Source organism: Schistocerca nitens, chromosome 2, assembly GCF_023898315.1.
Source record: "Schistocerca nitens isolate TAMUIC-IGC-003100 chromosome 2, iqSchNite1.1, whole genome shotgun sequence".
NCBI classification, from domain to species: domain Eukaryota; kingdom Metazoa; phylum Arthropoda; class Insecta; order Orthoptera; family Acrididae; genus Schistocerca; species Schistocerca nitens.
In genome coordinates, this window is record NC_064615.1 from 849,927,914 (window position 1) to 849,950,452 (window position 22,539).

The 22,539-nt window shown below is 45.2% G+C and overlaps 1 protein-coding gene across 1 annotated transcript in view; it reads right to left on the reverse strand.

The window, feature by feature from the left end:
- The window catches only part of LOC126235387 (protein NDNF), a 265,282-nt gene that overhangs the window by 37,764 nt on the left and 204,979 nt on the right, over nt 1-22,539 (reverse strand). The window contains exons 3-4 of the mRNA XM_049944109.1: nt 21,823-22,069; nt 14,474-14,735 (exon numbers count right to left, since the gene is read on the reverse strand). Of these exons, the coding sequence (XP_049800066.1) occupies nt 14,474-14,735; nt 21,823-22,069 (509 nt within the window). The remainder of the gene's footprint in view (nt 1-14,473; nt 14,736-21,822; nt 22,070-22,539) is intronic.

The following is a 22,539-nucleotide window of genomic DNA, read 5'->3' on the forward strand; positions in this document are numbered from 1 at the left end:
ACATCGGGGACAGGCTAACCCTGTCTCACTCCCTTCCCAACCACTGCTTCCCTTTCATGCCCCTCAACTCTTATAACTGCCATCTGGTTTCTGTACAAATTGTAAATAGCCTTTCGCTCCCTGTATTTTACCCCTGCCACCTTTAGAATTTGTGAGAGTATTCCAGTCAACATTGTCAAAAGCTTTCTCTAAGTCTACAAATGCTAGAAATGTAGGTTTGCCTTTCCTTAATCTATTTTCTAAGATAAGTCGTAGGGTCGGTATAGCCTCACGTGTTCCAACATTTCTGCGGAATCCAAACTGATCTTCGCCGAGGTCGGCTTCTACCAGTTTTTCCATTCGTCTGTAAAGAATTCGCGTTAATATTTTGCAGCTGTGACTTATTAAACTGATAGTTCGATAATTTTCACATCTGTCAACACCTGCTGTCTTTGGGATTGGAATTATTATATTTTTCTTGAAGTCTGAGGGTATTTCGCCTGTCTCATACACCTTGCCCACCAGATGGTAGGCCGTAGACACATAATATGTGACAATTCGTTCGTAATTTGTCGAATGGTCGTTTCTAGGACTCAAATGTTCACAAGGACGACTCGCTTGAATTTTTCTGATTGAATATCGTGACACAAGATGAAGGAAGGTCCGTTGGTGTTATACGCTGTTCAGACAGAATATTAAGACCACCTACCTGGTTGCCGGTATGTCAACCTTCGGCGCGAATAACAGCGGCGAAGCGCCGTGGCATGGAAGTAATGAGGTGCTCGTAGGTCACTGGACAGAACTGGCGCTACATATGCACACAGAAGTCACCTAATTCTCGTAAATTCCGGCGAACTATGACACCACGTTCAATAACATCCCAGATGAGCTCGATTAGGTTCAGATTTGGCGAGGTGGGCGGCTAGCACATCAATTGGAACTCGCCACTGTGTTCCTTGAACCACTCCGTCACACTCCTGGTCTTGTGACATGGCGCATTATCTTTTTGAAAAATGCCACTGCTAGCGAGAAACATGGTTGTCATGAAGGGGTGTACGTGGTCTGCAACCAGTGTCCGGTACTACTTGGCCGTCATGATGCCGTGCACGAGTTCCACTGGACCCTCTACGTCTCGCGATACAGGTTCTACCACTGTAGAGCACCCGCCCGCGAAAGGCAAATGTCCCGAGTTCGAGTCTCGGTCCGGCACACAGTTTTAATCTGCCAGGAAGTTTCATTCTGCCACAGATAATCCGTTTGGTATTCCTTTTGGTAACGAGTTGGGTTAATTACCATAAGCTGGCTATTACGAGTGACTGCGATTGCGTGTGAGGGTTGAAATTAGAATATAAGATTAGTAAGAGCTTCGCAAAATTTAACTCTTGGAGGTGTTGAGGTGCGAGCCTCTTGCAGCCCAGAAAAGTGCGATTCATCAGAAGAAAACCGCCAAATTTTAGGACGGTAGGAGAAGTTGACAGAATACATGTCGCTTACGACTCACTTTCCACAATCCAGATTCTCCGTTGAGGCACTAGAGGCAAACGAAATCTACGAAAAATTGTAAATAATTCAAATCCAAACGGAAAAGCCAAGTCAGTGTTGTTTAAAAATTCCAATAACATTAGAATCCAATACACTTCTAAAATATTCTTCAAGCTGTGAAAGATTTTCATGTGCAAACGTCACATTGTTCCGCAGTATAGTGATGATTTTATCCTACAGAGTTAGAAACTAATCTCTATGCTAAGCTTCATTTCATAGTTAACTTTCATGGATGACTGTTTATTTCACCCATCCCAGGGGAACAGCAGTAACGTGGACCATTCCACAGGAACAGTGATCATTTTCGGAATGTAGGGTAGCCTATGTGTGAATTCAGGGTATAGGCTACCACCTTTCCAAAATTCATCCAAATCCGTCACTCAGCGTGAGGAATACAAATCAAGAGGGAAAATAAGCAATTTCTAGTTTGGTGCAGGGCGAATTTTATAATACTCGTACGTACTTGCGACAACATAATCTGTCCTCACCTGTGTGCTTGTTACTAGCGGATATCCTCCCATATCATAATCAAATCCAGCTTCACTAAAAGCCTACCACATTCTACATGTAAAGGAACAGCATCTCCCTGTCGTATAGCATTTAATTGACACCGTCGCTGTTGGTCTTCAAGCATCTCTGAAGTTATAAGATAGGGCTGACACACAGCGGCAAAAATACAACAGGCTTATACAAAGGTATGACTTAAACACTAAGAGGACTGTATAAGCATTGTATTCATTACGTTGAATCGTATTATGTAGGGCACATTGAACAATAAAAGCATTTTCACAAAGACGATGCAGTTCAAAAGTCTACGAGCAAATAGCTTTTTCTAAGAGTAATTATTGTTCCACATTTCAGGTTATATTCCTCAAATCAGTAAACATCTTGTACACAGTTTTAAAAGTAGCTTATTAGTTAATTCAGGGTATAAGCTAATTCCATTCTACATTTCTTCCAAATCCGTCCAGCCGCTTCAGCATGAATGAGTAACAAATATAAGGGGCGTTCAAAAAGAAACGAGCCGGAGGCATAATTTGGGAAACCAGTACCTGTATAAAAGAAGTATTGACCCTGGCTGTTGAGACACTTGTCCCACTGTGTCACAAGGCGGTGAATGTCTGTCTCATAAAATTCCTGCGGCTGCGATGTTAACCAGTTCCGCACGTACAGCTGGACGTCGTCGTGCGAGGCGAACCGTTTGCCCCTCAGAGCCTTTTTAAGGGGACCAAAAATGGCGTAATCACAGGGAGGGAGGTCCGGACTGTATGGAGAGTGGCCGAGAACCTCCCATTTGAATTTCTGCAGGAGTGCTGCGATTGTGTTGGTCGTACGAGGCTTTGCATTGTCGTGAAGCAGAATGACCCCACGGATGAGATTGCCTGGTCATTTTGATTTAATCGCTTGGCGAAGGGTGGTCAAGGTTTTCGAGTAACGCTGGGCAGTCACTGTTGTCCCACGCTGCAGGAAGTGAATCAAAAGGAGGCCATCTTGGTCAAAGAAGAACGTCAGCATAGGGGCACATTCAAGAACCTGAAGTCATAATGTGTTAGCTGACGGGCACGGCGTTGTCGGGATATTCATTTTGCCTATTTTCTATCAGAAACAAAAAATACACTCTGTAGTGTAACATCGAAAAAATTTCATTTCCATTTATTCGTGAAAACACTTTCGAAATTAGGAAACAGTCGTACAAAGAAATCTACCTAACGTACAAATGTATAAGTGCATATCCAGGGCAGTTTCTGTATGCTGGGCACAGCTGCTTCGTCTGTTTACAACGCTTTGTAAACGTTTCTAAGGCCACACCATTTCCTAGATCTGTATACGGCGATTTTTTCGCCTGCGGTTGAAATCTGTCAAAAGTGCTGCGTGGCGTCAGAGTTTTCCTTAAGATGACTCGACTGTAGAAGTGTTTTGAAACCTCATGCATGATGCTGCGTTGCGTTTTTTCACTCATCTCATTTTTATGAGTTGTAGAATATTATATTTGTGTAGGTACGTTCAGCGGTATATGTGGATAACGTCTGCGAAATATGTTGCGAATAGAATTAGTAGCAAAGAAGTAATAAAGTTAAACGTCATGCATGATGCGGCAGTTTTTCACGCATCTCGTTGTTTGTTATGTCATATTTACTTAACTATGATAGGCAGGTTCTTAACCCCACAGCGGTTGTTGATTAACAGTAAGGTATATGTGTACCGTACTAAGTTTGGTAGAAATCGGTTCAGTGGTTTAGAAGGAGGTGAGGAACATACACACATAAATACATCCATTTTTATGATATGAATGGTTATTGGATTTTCAGCATTATTCCGACCACGCTGGAGAGTCAGGGTGAAAATAATTAATAGCGACAATAGTCCTCTAACTCGCCTATAGATTTTAACTATGTCGCACGTCCGTCATTGAAAAAGACGGCCACAGCTGCCACGTGTCACATTTTCACGGTGAACTGGATGGCACGTATCATATGGTTGACCCACGTGACAGAATGTGTCATACGATCGTCGTTCCTGCCTGTTTTTTTACATTCCGATCAAGTTCTAGGCTGCCAAGATGAAACGATTGAGTTTCGCCCTCTGTTCTCGTGTATCACTTGGAGGCTATTTCTGGAGACAAGCAGTTCCATTTCTTGCTCCGCTTCCGACAGCTGGAGAAGTTTCTCCAGATTTCACTTTTCAGCGAAACTAATAAGACAGATTTTTCATTAAACCTCAGGACAAGTGGTTTATTAGTGACTACGTTCCCACTAATAGCTCTCCGACAATCTTTCTTTGAAGAAGTTTTCGGCTCTGTACAATCTCGACCATGAATAGTGTATGAATGCTCAATATACTTTTACGAATGAGTGGGAATATGTGTAATTGTCGTCTACAGAACGTAATGAAACGAGGTCTCACGAAACACACGAAGCAGCGACATGTGAAAAGACGAAATGGGATAAGTCAACGAATGGAAACTCATGCCGTACGATTATTACTGTATTTCCTTGTAAAAGAAGGAGACTTTGTCCTTTATCGAATATACACCCATAGGTAATATTATAGCGGAAACGAAAGCCATAATTCCTAATGTGATATGTGAAGAAGGTGAGGAAAAACGGGCTCAGGGAGCTAGGATTCTGAACAAGAAAAAAAGAAAAATTGCAGAGTATTGGTTTTAACAGGAAACAAGAGCAAGCATTTAAGACCCATGATCTTTCTAGCAGACAAGGATAATCCAAATATATGTGTGCCCAAATGAAAGGGAGACTGCACTTATATGCAAACAAATTTTGATAACAGTTTTGCGATCACAGTTCGTGTGGAACACTACAACTATGCACGGCTGCCGTTGACATCGATACCCCGATCACGGCGCGTAAGGAGAAAGTCGAGGGCTTCAGTATAGAAACTCTTGGGTTGCTGACGTATCCACTTTGCTATTGTCGCCTTCACATCAGGGTCACAGGTGAACCTCTAACCTTTAAGAGATTGTTTTATGGGGTGGAAGATATGCGAGTCTCATGGGAAGATATCGTGGCCGTAAGGAAGATTTCCAGAACCCATCATCGAAATTTTTGAGGGGGTTAGATGCTCTTCTTGGCCACACATCTCGCCTCTTAACGCTGACACCATCGGAATATTGCGCGCCGTCCGACCTACTGCTCTAGATACAACTCTTCCACCTCGCGATAAATGTGTAAAGTACGCTCCCCTTCTGTGCTGAAAAACTGGATAACCGCTCTTTGTCCTACTAGAGAAAAATCCATAATGCAACTAAATGTGGAAAGAAATCAACAAAAATTTGGAAAGTGCTGCAAAGCCGTTGACTCTGCTGGTACAACTGGGAATACCACCTAGCTCTCTCTCGGTAAATACATTCACCTACTGGGGCTTCGCACAAAGCCGTTAAAGCGAAGGTCTTCTTTCCAGTTGGGTGTACTTTATGACAAAAACAAATAATTATCCGAACTGGATGGAAGTCGATAGACGTGATATACCGGGTGATAAAAAAGTCAGTATAAATTTGAAAACTGAATAAATCACGGAATAATGTAGATAGAGAGGTACAAATTGACACACATGCTTGGAATGACACGGAGTTTTATTAGAACCAAACAAATACAAAAGTTCAAACAATGTCCGACAGATGGCGCTTCATCTGATCAGGATAGCAATAATTAGCATAACAAAGTAAGACAAAGCAAAGATGATGTTCTTTACAGGAAATGCTCAATATGTCCACCATCATTCCTCAACAATAGCTGTAGTCGAGGAATAACGTTGTAAACAGCACTGTAAAGCATGTCCGGAGTTATGGTGAGGCATTGGCGTCTTATGTTGTCTTTCAGCATCCCTAGCGGTGTCGGTCGATCACGATACACTTGTGACTTCAGGTAACCCCAAAGCCAATAATCGCAAGGAATGAGGTCTGGGGACCTGGGAGGCCAAGCATGACGAAAGTGGCGGCTGAGCACACGATCATCACCAAACGACGCGTGCAAGAGATCTTTCACGCGTCTAGCAATATGGTTTTTTTGTTCTAATAAAAACACATGTCATTCCAACCATGTGTGTCAATTTTTACCTATCTACATTATTCCGTGGTTTATTAAGTTTTCAAATTTATACTGTCTTTTTGATCACTCAGTACATGAAGAAACAAACAAGTCATTGCAGTTTCAGAAAATTTGGAACATTTATTCGCGAGAAAGTACTTCACAAATTGTGCAAGACAATAAAACGTTGGTCCACCTCTGGCCCTTATTCGGCATGGCGCTGACTGACACAGTTGTTAGATGTCCTCCAGAGGGATATCGACCCAAATTCTGTCCCACTGGCGCGTTAGATCTTCAAAATTCCGAGCTACACTCATGCTCATAAATTAAGAATAATGCTGATACATGGTGAAACAACGCTCTGGTGGGCGGTTTGCGGGTTTAAATCACCTCGGGGTATGACCATGCGGTGCATCTGACCTGCGGTCGTCGCACGGTGGCGCTGGCACCGGTCCACATATGCATGTCAGAGTACGTTGCAGCGAGTAAGTGTGCAGACGTTTTCAACGTGCTAATGGTGACTGTGTGTTGAAAATGGCTCAAAGAACACATATTGATGACGTTATGAGGGATAGAATACTAGGGCAACTGGAGACTGGTCAAACACAGCAGGTCATAGCACGGGCCCTCCGTGTCCCACAAAGTGTGATCTCAAGATTATGGCAACGATTCCAGCAGACAGGAAACGTGTCCAGGCGCTACAGTACGGGACGACCACAGTGTATAACAACACAGGAAGACCGATATCTCACCATCAGTGCCCGGAGACGGCCACGGAGTACTGCAGGTAGCCTTTCTCGGGACCTAACCGCAGCCACTGGAACGGTTGCCTCCAGACACACAGTCTACAGACGACTGAACAGACGTGGTTTATTAGCCCGGAGTCCTGCAAGGTGCATTCCGCTGTCCCCTGGTCACAGGAGAGCCCGAAAAGCCTGGTGTCAAGATCACACTACGTGGTCATTGGAACAGTGGTCCCAGGTTATGTTCACGGACGAGTCCAGGTACAGCCTGAACAGTGATTCTCGCCGGGTTTTCATCTGGCGTGAACCAGGAACCAGATACCAATCCCTTAATTTCCTTGAAAGAGAGCTGTATGGAGGTCGTGGTTTGATGGTGTGGGGTGGGATTATGATTGGTCCACGTACATCCCTGCATTTCTTTGACAGATGAACTGTAACAGGTCAGGTGTATCGGGACGTCATTTTGCAGCAGTATGTCCGCCTTTTCAGGGGTGCAGTGGGTCCCACCTTCCTCCTAATGGATGATAACGCACGGCCCCACTGAGCTGCCATCGTAGAGGAGTACCTTGAAACAGAAGATGTCAGGCGAATGGAGTAGCCTGCCTGTACTCCAGACCTAAACCCCATCGAGCACGTATGGGATGCTCTCGGTCGATGTATCGCTGCACGTCTTCAAACCCATTGGGCACTTCAGGATCTCCGACAGGCACTGGTGCAAGAATGGGAGGCTATACCCCAGCAGCTGCTCGATCACCTGATCCAGAGTATGCCAACCCGTTGTGCGGCCTGTGTATTTGTGCATGCCGATTATATCCCATACTGATGTCGGGGTACATGCGCAGGAAACAGTTGCGTTTTGTAGCACATGTGTTTCGGGACCGTTTTCGCAACTTATCACCAATACCGTGGACTTACAGATCTGAGTCGTGTGTGTTCCCTATGTGCCTATGCTATCAGCGACAGTTTTGTGTAGTGCCACGTTGTGTGGCACGTCATTCTACAATTATCCTTAATTTATGAGCATGAGCGTAGTTAGAGTGCCCTTAGCAAACGTTCTAAATTGGGGAGAGATCCCGTAACCTCTCTGGCCAAGCGAGGGTTTGGCAATCACGAATGCAAGCAGTAGATACCCTCGCCGTTTGCGAGTGGTCATTATTCTGCTTAAATGCAAGCCCAGGATGGCTCGTCATGAGGGACAACAAAACGTAGTGTAGAATATCGTCGACGTACCGCTGAGCAGTAAGGGTGTCGCGGATCACAACCAGAGGGGTCCTACTACGAAATGAAATGGCACCCCAGACAATCACTTCCGGATGTCGGGCTGTATGGCGGGCGACCGTCAGGTTGGTATCCCACAGTTTTCTGTGGAGTTTCCAGACACACCTTCGCTGTTCATCGAGGCTCACTTCGAAGCGGGACTCATCATGAAGACAATTCTACTCCAGTCAATAAAATTCCAGGCCGAATGAGCCCGACACCACTGCAAACATGTTTGTTGGTGCACATAGATCAATGGTAGCCAGCCAAAGGTACGCCATAAGTTCAGCCTTATTTCTGTGAGTCGCTTATTAATGGTCCTCGTGGTCACTGAAGTACCAACTGCACGTCGGTTCGATGATGATGATGAATCCGGTGCTCTGAGTGCCTCTGTGACGATTGCTCGGTCCTCAAGTTCCGTCGTCTCTCTAGGTCGAACACTTCGTTCTTGACGTTGTGTTCAAATTGCGAGCGTTTCGCTCATTTCTCCATCCGGCTTCTTTGAGCCCAGCTGCACGTCCCCTCTAGGCTGCGATTTTGTGAAAAATACTGGGTTAATTCTGAATTATTCGAGCAGGGTTTTCTATTTCACGTTTTATCCTTTGATAAAGTTCAATGTACGTCGGCATAGTGTATTTTCGGGTGTTTATTCTCTGTTAGTTGCCTGTGAAGCATGTTACTTGTCCAGGGAAGAAGAGTTATTCACTTTCTTAGTTTCTGGGGTTTTGACAGATAAATTACCTGTCATCAATAAAATAGAATATTGTGTTGCTTGTCGGATGATGTGTCAGTTAGACAATCATCTTACAGGCAGTCACCCCCGAAAGTGAAGGTATTGAGGGAGATAATTGGGAACATGTTGAATGAGAGTATCAGCTACCCTTCTACTTCCCCTTATGTTTCTCCTAGTTTTTGTGTCACAAAAAAAAAGAAGAAAATGCGGAGGCGTGTTTGGAAGAGTAGTTGATTGTGTGGCATTGAATCGTAAGGTAATTTAGAAATTCGAACCCTTGGTTGAATTACAACACTGTTTTACTTGGTTCACTGGGCTCGGTATTTTACCGTGCTGGATCTGAATCAAGTTTATTACCAATCCCCCTGGCGAGGGAATCTAAGGCGGCCACGGCATTTACGTGCATTGGAACTTTTTTTTTGGTCATCAGTCTACTGACTGGTTTGATGCGGCCTGCCACGAATTCCTTTCCTGTGCTAACCTCTTCATCTCAGAGTAGCACTTGCAACCTACGTCCTCAATTATTTGCTTGACGTATTCCAATCTCTGTCTTCCTCTACAGTTTTTGCCCTCTACAGCTCCCTGTAGTACCATGGAAGTCATTCCCTCACGTCTTAGCAGATGTCCTATCATCCTGTCCCTTCTCCTTATCAGTGTTTTCCACATATTCCTTTCCTCTCCGATTCTGCGTAGAACCTCCTCATTCCTTACCTTATCAGTCCACCTAATTTTCAACATTCGTCTATAGCACCACATCTCAAATGCTTCGATTCTCTTCTGTTCTGGCTTTCCCACAGTCCATGTTTCACTACCATACAATGCTGTACTCCAGACGTACATCGTCAGAAATTTCTTCCTCAAATTAAGGCCGGTATTTGATATTAGTAGACTTCCCTTGGCCAGAAATGCCTTTTTTGCCATAGCGAGTCTGCTTTTGATTTCCTCCTTGCTCCGTCCGTCATTGGTTATTTTACTGCCTAGGTAGCAGAATTCCTTAACTTCATTGACTTCGTGACCATCAATCCTGATGTTAAGTTTCTCGCTGAGTAGAGGGGTAATGGTGGGTGTCAGTGTTTGGGAGAATATTTTTGCTGTTTAGTTCTCCTAAATTCCTGGTGAGCGTTAATGATCCAGCGTTTACTTTCAGGGAGTATTTTCAACAAGCAATCAACCATGTTATCAGAACACCTTACTGTGCAGAACCATCCTTTGCGGAAATGCTTAACAGAAATCTCTAAGTGTCACTGACTGTGTATCAAGCAGAAGCCCAAACTAAGCAAGATAGCTATTTGCCACGGCTTAATGTGGCGTTCAGTACTGAACAACACAAAACTCGTCGCCTCTCCTTTGAATTCCCCTTTATTTTTAGAATTGTCGCTGGAAGATGTATTTCAGAGTTTATCAGGGATAACTGATGCAGGCTAGGAATAACATAAAAAGGGCCCACAAAAAAGAAGCAGCACAGTAGAACCGCGGCCGGTTGCCTGGAAAGATCCAGATGGGAGGTGTAGTTTTCATCAGAAATTATGGGACGAGACGTTGGAAGCAAGGCTACGGGCAAGCTGGAGCCTCATTTTACAGGTCCATGGCGCGTCTTAAGGTGCTAACTCATGTCATTCTCTCAGTCAAGGATATGGAGATGGGTACTTGCTAAAGCGTGCGCCTCAAAAAAAAAAAGTTCAAATTGCTCTGAGCACTATGGGACTAAACATCTATGGTCATCAGTCCCCTAGAACTTAGAACTACTTAAACCTAACTAACCTAAGGACATCACACAACACCCAGCCATCACGAGGCAGAGAAAATCCCTGACCCCGTCGGGAATCGAACCCGGGAACCCGAGCGTGAGAAGCAAGAACGCTACCGCACGACCACGAGATGCGGGCGCGTGCACCTCAGCCAGATTTATTTACTTAATTGTATGGCTAGGGCCCCCGTCGGGCAGACCGTTCGCCGGGTGCCGGTCTTTCAATTTGACACCACTTCGGCGAGCTGCAGTCGATGAGGCTGATAGGATGATGATGATCACAGCACAACACCCAGTCCCTGGGCGGAGAAAATTCGCCGACACAGCCGGGAAGCGAAACCGGGACCAGAGGATTGACTATTCGTCACGCTGACCATTCAACTACCGGGGGCGGACGACCTCAGCCAGATGAAGGTGGACGATAATGATGGTTTTGCTTTTGTGCGAACTGTAAACCATACCTCGGCGGTTTAGTTCAATGGGCCGGGGGGATGGGGAGGGGGGGAGAGGAAGGGGGGATGGATGCTGAGCCATGTCGCAAATCGACCTATTGCACCAGGCTTTCATGTGCTATTATGTTAACAAGCGGGTTCTAAGAGGTCTCTGGCGAGCTTGCTCGCTCGCACTCGATAGTCGACCGAAGAGGCCGCTGATGCCTAGAGTGAAACCTCGGGGGTGTGCGGAGCACGTCCAGCGTTGGCGGCTGTTCTTCTAACAATAGGCACGTGGGCCACTTTCCACCATAGCTGGTGGTATAGTGGGAAGAGGGACCTTTCCACCACAGCATAAGCACTGGTAGAAACAGAAGTACAGCATTTATTGTGATGACCCGTTTCAGCAAACTACTTTCCCATCATCAGATCTTTTGCAGCACATATCACTGTATCTTGCATATTATATCATGTCAGTCATATCCTAGAACGATAGTTTATGAACATTAGAACAATAGTAGGTCAGCAAGTCAAGCACAAAACAACTATTACATAAAACAACATACATATTGCACTGATTGTAAAAGCTCTTGTTCGTATGTTAACGAAATGAGTAGTGTGGTAAGATGCACTGTGTCATTTTGTCTTGTTTTTCGCTACCTGACATAACGGACCACTGAGATACGCCGCATATGTCTCGTACTCGCCAAGCAGCCCTACCTGACAACCCCAGGGGAAGTGCAGTGTTTGCAAAGTTACGACCATGATTTGCTGGGTTCACTATAAAACTTCTCGTTCATTTTGCGACACGACAACAAAAAAAGTGACTCATAACTGATGGAAAAGAAAATTGAGGATCTGTTAAATAAAGGATCAGTTTGGCTTTAGGAAAGCTAAAAGCATTAGAGTAGTAATTTTGAGCTTACGGTTGATAATGGAAGCAAGACTAATGAAAAATGAAGACACTTTCATAGGATTTGTCGACCTGGGAAAAGAGTTCAACAATGTATAGTGCCACAAGTTGTTCAAGATTCAAAGAAAAATAGGGGTAAGCTATAGGGGTAGGCCGGTAAAATATGTACAAGAACAAAGAGGGAGCAATAAGACAGGAAGACTGAGAACGAAGTGCTCACATAAAAAAGGATGCAAGACAGGGATATAATCTTTCGCCCATGTTGTTCAACGTATACTTCGAAGAAGCAAGGACATAGATAAAAGAAAGGCTCAAGAGGGGGATTAAAATTCAAGGTTAAAGGATATCCATGACAATATTCGCTGCTGACATTTCCATCGTCAGTAAAAGTGAAGAAAAGACCCGCCTGGGTAGCTGAGAGCGCTAACGCGCTGCTTCCTGGACTCAGGTAGGCGCGCCCGCCCCTGATCGAATCCGCCTGGCGGATTAACGACGAGGGCTGGTGCGCCGGCCAGCCGGGATGCGGTTCTTAGGCGGTTTCCCACATCCTGCTAGGTGAATAATGGGCTGGTCCCCACGTTCCGCCTAAGTTACACGCGTTGCAGACATTTGCAACACGTTCGCACTATTTCACGATTTACACTAGATGCAGACAGGTGGGGTACACTAATTCCATCCCAGGGGGTACAGGATGGCGGCAGGAAGGGCATCCGGCCACCCCTAAAACTAACCTCGCCAAATCCGTTCTAACCTGCCGACCCTGCGGTCGCTGTGGGACTCTGGCGTAAGCAAAACAAAGAAAGAAAGTGAAAGTGATTAAAAATCACAGGGTGTCTTGATTGTAATGGGAAGTCTGATGAGCACAGAATAAGGATTGAGAAAATGAGAACTAGTAGGCATGAGAAAAGCAAGAAACTTAAAATCAGTGTTGCTGATCACGAAGTAGGTGAAGTTAAGGTATTCTGCTAGCTAGGCTGGAAAATAACCCAGGATGGACGGAGCAAGGACGACATAGAAGCACACTAGCACTTGCGTAAAGGGCATTTCTGGCTAAGAGAGGTCTACTAGTATCAAACGTAGGACTTAATATGAGGTAGAAATTTCTGAGAATGTACGTTTGGAACACAGCATTGTATGATAGTGAAACATGACTGTCGGAAAACCGAAAAAGGAGATGATCGAAGCATTTAAGATGTGGTGTTGATAATTATGAGGTCTGATAAGGTAAGGAATGGGGACGTTCTCCACAGAATCGGAGAAGATAGGAATATATGGAAAACAAAAAAAAAAAAAAAACAAAAAAATGGTTCAAATGGCTCTGAGCACTATGGGACTCAACTGCTGTGGTCATCAGTCCCCTAGAACTTAGAACTACTTAAACCTAACTTACCTAAGGACATCACACACATCCATGCCCGAGGCAGGATTCGAACCTGCGACCGTAGCAGTCGCACGGTTCCGGACTGCGCGCCTAGAACCGCGAGACCACCGCGGCCGGCTATGGAAAACAGTGACAAGAAGAAGTGACAGGGTGATAGGACATTTGTTAAGTGGGGTAGGACGTCAAACGGGCCGACTTGGAGCAGGAGAGTCACCACAGGACATTTTAATTTCTATTCTCTATACTTTTACAAATAAATTCATAAAACTTCGTCACCATGACCAGGAAGGATTGAGAACTCACACTCATCGCAGTGAAAGTTCAAAAACGTAGCAAAATACCTTTTTTTACATGTGAAATTTCATCATTTTTTCACTTATTACTGGCTGCATTTGTTGCTATAGGTACACTTTTCGTCCTAAGTGAGAGAGATTCTTCGATGAATTTTTCATAGGATACAAACAGTAGTTACAGGTGTATGAAACTCAAGAATTTTCCAAATCTATTAAAAAACTGTGGAAAAATTTAGATTATTAACTATAAAACTTGAGATTTTTCTAAACATGAAGTTTAAAATGTTACAGTTCATTCATTTTTTCATAAATTAAATAACTTCTTGAGTTTCATACACCTGTAACTATGGTTTGTATGCTATGCAAAACTCATCGAAGAATCTCTCTTACTTAGGAAGAAAAGTGTACCTATGGCAACAAATGCAGCCTGTAGTAAGTGAAAAAATGATGAAATTTCACGTGTAAAAAAATGTGTTTTGTTACGTTTTTGAGCTTCCACTGCTATGAATCCTTCCTGGTCATGCTGTTAAAGTTTCATGTATTTATTTGTAAAAGTATAGACACTGGAAATTAAAATGTCCTGCGGTGCCTCTCCTGCTCCAAGTCGGCCCGTTTGACGTCCTAACCCCCTTAAGACATCAGAGAAAAACTTCCATGGTACTAGAGGGAGCTATAATTGAGGACGAAGGTTGCAAGCGCTATTATCAGATGAAGAGGTTGACACTACTCTAAGAAGAAGTGGTTGGCACAGTAGAGAAATTCGTGGCGGGTTTCATCAAACCAGTAAGAAGACTCCCCCCTCCAACCTCCCCCCCCCCCTCCAAGAAAAAAAAGAAACTAATGGCAACAGGCAACTTTGAGGCTGGAGTATCCCTTTTGGGATTACACCGCTGGAGCGCGGTATACTCACAACTATGTCCTCGTGCGTCTCCGCGCCCGAGCCGCGGCCGAGGCGGCTGGCGTTGTGCCGCTCGGCCTTGCTGGCGAGCGACGCCTTGGTGGCGCCGGCGACGTCGTGCGGGAAGTTGAAGCCCAGGGGCGCGCCGTCCGCCGGCTCCGGCGCGTCTGGCGGGACGACGCCGTAGCGCTCACCGCGCGCCTCGCACAGCGTCGAGTAGTGGCGGCGCGGGTTCACCACCAGGCAGTAGTGCATCAGGTGCGGGTCCACCGAGCTGCGGCACGCCACACAATACGTCTGTCACGACTGAAATCGTATGGTAGTGTTGGCTGGGAGAACTAGAAGAGCTACTAAGAAGGCTACTGGGAACCGGTTTTCCTCCAACTACGATAGACGTTCCAAAAGTCACTTTCGTCATCATTTACCACACGGAAACCTACTTTACTTTTTAAAAAAAACTTCTCAGCAGTCGATTTGTGTACCAATTCGCCAACTTTCACGGCCACGGCAGTATTCCTCTCTCAGATCTCTCTGCCTCATAATTGTAAATACTCACGCTCTCGATGTTACTCTCGGCCGTCCACGCTTCCTCCTTCCCGGTGGCGACCATTCCAGGATTGCATCTGGCTATTGTCCTTGCTCCATTCGCCGTACGTGGCCGTACCACTGAAGGGCTCAGGTGTCAGTTCTTTGCACAACTGATTGTTCACATTCATTTCCTCATTTCTACTCCGTTCCGCCCGGGATGTCCTGGCTGCCTTCCTTATTCTTCCATCTCCACTGCCCATATTCCGCTTCTCTGTCATTCCCCCAAGGACCATTATTCTGCACCGTGAGTTAGCATACTTTCCAGTATTGTTTGCAGGCTCCTCTTCTTTGTTTCTTTTGGTATTGCCCTGCTCCGCAGAACACCACTTAGCATTTTAATTGGATCTCTCGCCTGCTGGGCCCTGTGTTCCATATCCGCTTCACAGCTTCTCGAGAATCGGGTAAAGGATTGTAAGTATTTAAACTGCTTTGCAGCTTTGCGGCAGTGCTATATTCTTTCCATCTGCTCCCACCACTAGATATAATGTTTTGCTCATATTTATTCTAAGCCCGCCTCGTACAAATGCTTCCATTAACTTCTTTATCATATATTTAACATCCCCTCTAGTTTGTGCTATCAGTACCTGATCAAGGGCCGGCCGAAGTGGCCGTGCGGTTAAAGGCACTACATTTGGAACCGTAAGACCGCTACGGTCGCAGGTTCGAATCCTGCCTCGGGCATGGATGTTTCTGATGTCCTTAGGTTAGTTAGGTTTAACTAGTTCTAAGTTCTAGGGGACTAATGACCTCAGAAGTTGAGTCCCATAGTGCTCAGAGCCATTTGAACCATTCTTGAACCTGATCAAGGGAAAATAATAATGAGTGGATAGTACCGTGCCGGAAAGGAAACCACATACCAAGACAAGCCCACCGTTTGAAAATATAGGCTACTGTAAATGGTTTTAAACAGAATTGGCGCCATACTCCAACCCTAGCTAAGCGCTTTCGATGTTTGGAATCACCCACTCAACTATCTCCCTACTTGAACTACTGCTACGATTGGTGGTATATTCTTTGAACCTGGGATATCTATCGTGCTTCTGCACCTATATGCTCCATCGCTTCCCACAGTCCGTTGATAGGTATAGCAAATGGTAGGTCTACTTTCTGACTCTTAGACTACACCTACTCACTTATTTGTCTAAGGCTAAAAATATTATCCATGCAACTGAAAACCTGTCTGCTCCTCCAGCATCTTTCCCTCGCTCTCATTTTCCAATCTGTTTTTCAGTACAACACCAAAAATCTGCTGATAGAACCCATAACACTAATTCCTTAATAATTATTCGTCTGTTTCTTGTTTCCTTTTCTTTTGTAAATAGCAGATATGTATGGCACACACCACTCTCTGGGAATTTCCTCTCACACCACAATCTTTCTGAACAGTTTACATATAAAGGATGACAGTTATTGAAGTATATGAAAAAAACGTAAATTAGTTACAAACTATGGCGTGTACACACTTTATTCAACATCACTAGAGATATTCGGATTTAGATTATGAAATGTTCTATATGCCTGCCATCATTGGCTATAATGTAACGAAGCCGAATAGCGAAATTCTGCGTGACCCGCTGAAGTGTCGGAACATCTATGCTGTCGATGACCTCTTGAATGGCTGTTTTCAGTTCAGCAATGGTTTTGGAGTTATTGCTGTACACCTTGTCTTTAATATGGCCCCACAAAAAGGAGTTGGATGTGTTCAGATGCGACTAGACTGACTTTATTAATAGACCGATGTCACTTAGACTTAACGAGTCGGACTTATTAGGAAGCTTCGAAGTCGTCTCTCTCTTGTCTAGTGTCCCTCTCATGGATTCGTTGCCACTCATAAGCAGTAATTTTAAAGCTGATATAACAGCTTCTGTTTCATCATGCGGTTTCCACAACCTACTTTATATTCAACAGTGAATACTTTGAGCAAATTGATGGGGTTGCCATGGGTAGTCGGCTCTCTCCTCTGACTGCAAATTTTTTGTGGAAGAATCTGAGGAGAGGGCACTTGATTCGACAGAACTTAAAAGAAAAGTCTTCTGACGATATGTTTATGATACGTTTGTAGTGTGGCCCCGCGGTGAAGAAGAGCTGTGGCGCTTTTCGCAGCATCTGAATTCTATCCACCAGAACATCAGATTTATGATGGAAGTGGAAAAGGGCTGGACCCGTTGATCAGACGGAAAGTGGATGGATCATTGCGGCATTCCTTTTATTGTAAGCCCACACATACGGCCTTGTATTTGCAGGCGCCTAGCTGCCGGTGCCCATCACAACTATGGGCGTTGTTCGAACGTTGGTACACTGGACTCGCACTCGGGAGGACGATGGTTCAAATCCGGGTCCGATCGTCCAGGTTTACATTTTCTGTGATTTCCCTGAATCGCTCTAGGCAAATACTGGGATGGTTCCTTTGAAATAGAAGTTCGAAGGTGCAAGGTCTGGAGTGTATGGTGAATGCTGGAGCACCTCCCACTCAAATTTGAAGACTTTCACACGAACACGAGCAGGAACATGGGGGCGAACATTGTCATACGGATGTTTGATACTGTCAGCATTAATGTTGTGGCATTTGTCACAAAGGACACGACGCAATTTAACCAAAGTGTTAATGCGGGCTGCAGCATTCACAGTCATCCCGTGTTCAGCGAAATCCACAAATAACACCATGCATATCGCACAACTCTGTCGTAAGCACTTTCCTAGCAGATGTACTTTGAATTTTTTTCATACTGGGCAACCTGAAAGTTTTTACTCGATAGAGGCCTGCTTAGTTTCTAGCATGTAGTGGTGTGGCCACGACTTATCGTAACTGACAATTCCTTTCGGAAACACATGCCCTTCTGTGACGTAACGTGTTACTGATCCAAGCTTGTCATCATTCTGTGGCCATGTCAGGGTCTTAGGCACCCAGCGAGCACAAACTTTACGAAATTTCAATGTGTCATCAACAACAGCGTACACCGCACCATAGGAAATGTTGAACTGCTGCGATAGGGCCCGCAGCTTCACATGCCGGTCGTTTAAATTTGCGACTGTTACCCGCCGCGGCCCAGAGTGTGGCGAATCTTTAAGGTTCAGACGGCCCTCTTGGAAGAATCCACACTGCCTGGAGGCATCTACATCTACATGACTACTCTGCAATTCACATTTAAGAGCTTGGCAGAGGGTTCATCGAACCACAATCATACTATCTCACTACCATTCCACTCCCGAACAGCGCGCAGGAAAAACGAACACCTAAACCTTTCTGTTCGAGCTCTGATTTCTCTTATTTTATTTTGATGATTATTCCTACCTATGTAGGTTGGGCTCAACAAAATATTTTCGCATTCGGAAGAGAAAGTTGGTGACTGAAATTTCGTAAATAGCTCTCGCCGCGACGAAAAACGTCTTTGCTGTAATGACTTCCATCGGAATTCGCGTATCATATCTGCCACACTCTCTCCCCTATTACGTGATAATACAAAACGAGCTGCCATTTTTTGCACCCTTTCGATGTCCTCCGTCAATCCCACCTGGCAAGGATCCCACACCGCGCAGCAATATTCTAACAGAGGACGAACGAGTGTAGTGTAAGCTGTCTCTTTAATGGACTTGTTGCATATTCTAAGTGTCCTGCCAATAAACGCAACCTTTGGCTCGCCTTCCCCACAATATTATCTATGTGGTCTTTCCAACTGAAGTTGTTCGTAATTTTAACACCCAGGTACTTAGTTGAATTGACAGCCTTGAGAATTGTACTATTTATCGAGTAATTGCTTGGTCCATACAGTCGTCCCCATAAACGCCACGCATATCCCTGTCAATTTCACTCGGCTTATGGGCTCGGGCCCACAGATATCGAAGTACATTTCGCTGCTCATCACAAGCTGACTGTAACATGCGGGCTACGTTTGTTTCGTAGCTCGGGCTTCTCTCACTAGAGCTGTAAATGAAAATAAAATAACCTCTGTAGCACAAACTTAAAACTACACGATCTTTCACAATTCATGTTATACACTTCTAGAGGCTGTAGCACAAACTTAAAACTACAGGGTCTTTCACAATTCATGTTATACACTTCTAGAGGCTGTAGGTTATACATTCGTAGAGGCTGTAGAGTGGACTTAGTAGATCAAGTATTACGTGGGAGTCAATGTCCGGCAACATCATGCAACGACGCAACAAAGCGCCCAAGTCGTAGGCGCCGGCGCCTGTAAAAGTTGTTATACACAGGGATATTCCATGATGATGTTATTTTCACTGATGATGGAGACGCATAAAAGTATTAATTTGAGGTAAGTGTACCTGTACCGGCAACGAAGTAGTCGAAAGTTATAAGCGAAAACCGTTCTAATACCTCTCCCGAAGGTTTATATGTACTCGTACTGTGGTTGCTAAGATTGTAGGGTAGGAAACTTTCAGAGGTGGTAGTATCGATCAAAAAACAAGAAAGAAAAGTCTCTAAAGTGTTCTCTAAAATGGGTATGGTTAGAGCTATGAGCACTTGTTCAATAGAGGAGATGTGTTTTACACTAGTGAAGATGGAACAAGCGTTCAGAACGGCTTTCAAGACACAAAGGAATTACAGGCATTGGGTGCTAGCTTGTCTTATTTGAAATTAATCGGGAGAATTGAAAATTTGTACCGGATAGGGATTCGAACGCGAGTCTCCTGCTTACAGGGCAAATGCTCTGACTATTAAGCCATCCGGACACAGGGCTCATTGCAGCTGCACGGACTAAACTAGCTTGGCCCCCTCCTACTCAGACACAAATTCTCAACTTATCCTTACATTATGAATGTTAGTCCCTTGCCTATTACCCTCATTACTTGCAGCATTTCGCCGATGTAAGAGTTCGAGCCTGCGCTGAAGAGATATTGTGGGCCGTCTCGCCTTAATATATATATATATATATATATATATATATATATATATATATATATATATATATATATATATATATATATATATATATTAAGAGGAAATGCAGATGATAAACGGGTATTCATTGGACAGATATATTATACTAGAACTGACATGTGATTACATTTTCACGCAATTGGGGTGTATAGATCCTGAGAAATCAGTACCCAGAACAACTACCTCTGGCCGTAATAACGGCCTTGATACGCCTGAGTATTAAGTCAAACAGAGCTTGGATGGCGTGTACAGGTACAGCTGCCCATGCAGCTTCAACACGATACCACAGTTCATCAAGAGTAGTGACTGGCGTATTGTGACGAGCCAGTTGCTCGGCCACCATTGACCAGACGTTTTCAATTGGTGAAAGATCTGGAGAATGTGCTGGCCAGGGCAGCAGTCGAACTTTTTCTGTATCCATAAAGGCCTCTACAGGACCTGCAACATGCATTATCCTGCTGAAATGTAGGGTTTCGCAGGGATCGAATGAAGGGTAGACCCACGGGTCGTAACACGTCTGAGATGTAACGTCCACTGTTCAAAGTGAGGTCAATGCGAACAAGAGGTGACCGAGACGTGTAACCAAGGAACCCCATACCATCACACCGGATGATACGCCAGTATGGCGATGACGAATAGACGCTTCCAAAGTGCGTTCACCGCGATGTCGCCAAACACGGGTGCGACCATCATGATGCTGTAAACAGAACCTGGATTCATCCGAAAAAATGACGTTTTGTCATTCGTGCACCCAGGTTCGTCGTTGAGTACACCATCGCAGGCGGTCCTGTCTGTGATGCAGCGTCAAGGGTAACCGCAGCCATGGTCTCCGAGCTGATAGTCCATGCTGCTGCAAACGTCGTCGAACTGTTCGTACAGATGGTTGTTGTCTTTCAAACGTCCCCATCTGTTGACTCAGGGATCGAGACGTGGCTGCACGACCCGTTACAGCCATGTGGATAAGATGTCTGTCATCTCGACTGTTAGTGATACGAGGCCGTTGGGATCCAGCACGACGTTCCGTATTACCCTCCTGAACCCACCGATTCCAATTTCTGCTAACACTCATTGGATCTCGACCAACGCTCGCAGCAATGTCGCGATACGATAAACCGCAATCGCGATAGGCTACAATCCGACTTTTATCAAAGTGGCAAACGTGATGGTACGCATTTCTCCTCCTTACACGAGGCATCACAGCAACGTTTCACCAGGCAACGCCGGTCAACTGCTGTTTGTGTATGAGAAATCGGTTGGAAACTTTACTCATGCCAGCAAGTTGTAGGTGTCGCCACCGGCGCCAACCTTGTGTGAATGCTCTGAAAGGCTAATAATTTGCATATCACAGCATCTTCTTCCTGTCGGTTAAATTTCGCATGTGTAGCACGTGATCTTCGTGGCGTAGCAATTTTAATGGCCAGTAGTGTATATAGTTTTGGTTTATAACTTTCGACTCCTTCGTTTCCGGTAGAGGGGACTTTAACTCAAATTGATTCATTTATTCTTTTCCAATACCTTAGAGCGTTTGTGACGTCATCGTGGAATCATTCCGTATATACATACATTAAGGACAGGCGCCGGCAGCTATAAATTTCGACGCTCTGCAGCGTCGCCGGATGACGTTTCCGGACGTGAGTTTCTATGTACAACTTAATCTACGATGTCCCCTCCACAACTTCCAGATGTGTGTAACACGAATTGTGAAACACTCTCGTGAAATTTCAACATTCCAGCTGCAATAGATGGGGAGAAAAAAAAAAGTTATTGTGTGTTGCTTTTCGATCGCCCCTCGTAATATGCGGAGCTTGAAGGTGATTATGACAATAATGCTGAGTGGCGGTAGGACTGAGACCGGCAGCAGGTGTCGGCTTACCTGGGCTCCCAGCGCACGGTGAGTCCCTTGCGGCGCTGGCGGCGCTGCAGCTTGAGGCGCGGCTTGTGGCGCACGGAGAGCGGGCCGGGCCCGCCCGGCTGCTGCGTGGCGTACAGCATCACGTACGACTGGCCCTCGAGCGGCGCCACGCGCACCGTGTACAGGCCGGGCGCCGCGGGCCGCACCTGCAGCGTGCGCAGCTGCCGGCCGCGGTACTCGCCCAGCGACTGCTCCGGCTCGGGGTCGCCTGCCGACAACACCACGGCTAGCGTCACGGAAGCTTGTGCGGGGCGAGAGCCATCACATAAAGAGACCGTCACGGCAACCAGTGCTTGACCCAGTACCGAGTGCTCCAAGCAGCTATCTTCGTATTTAATTTATTCTGCTACTCTCATCAGCCACCGTACTGAATGTCTTGTTGGAGCTCGAGGACACTTTAGATCTACAGCTATATGATTACTGTGCAACTCACAAATAAGTGCCTGTCAGAGGGTTCCTCGAACCAGCTTCAGGCTATTTCTCTACCGTTCCAGTCTCGAAAAGCGCGTGGGAAAATCGAACACTTAAATCTATCCGTGCGAGTTCCGATTTTTCTTATTTTATTATGGTGATCATTTGTCCCTACATAGGCCGGCACCAACAAAATATTTTCAGTCTCTGAGGAGAAAAATGATGATTGAAATTTCACGAGAAGGTCCTGCCGCAGCGAAAAACTCC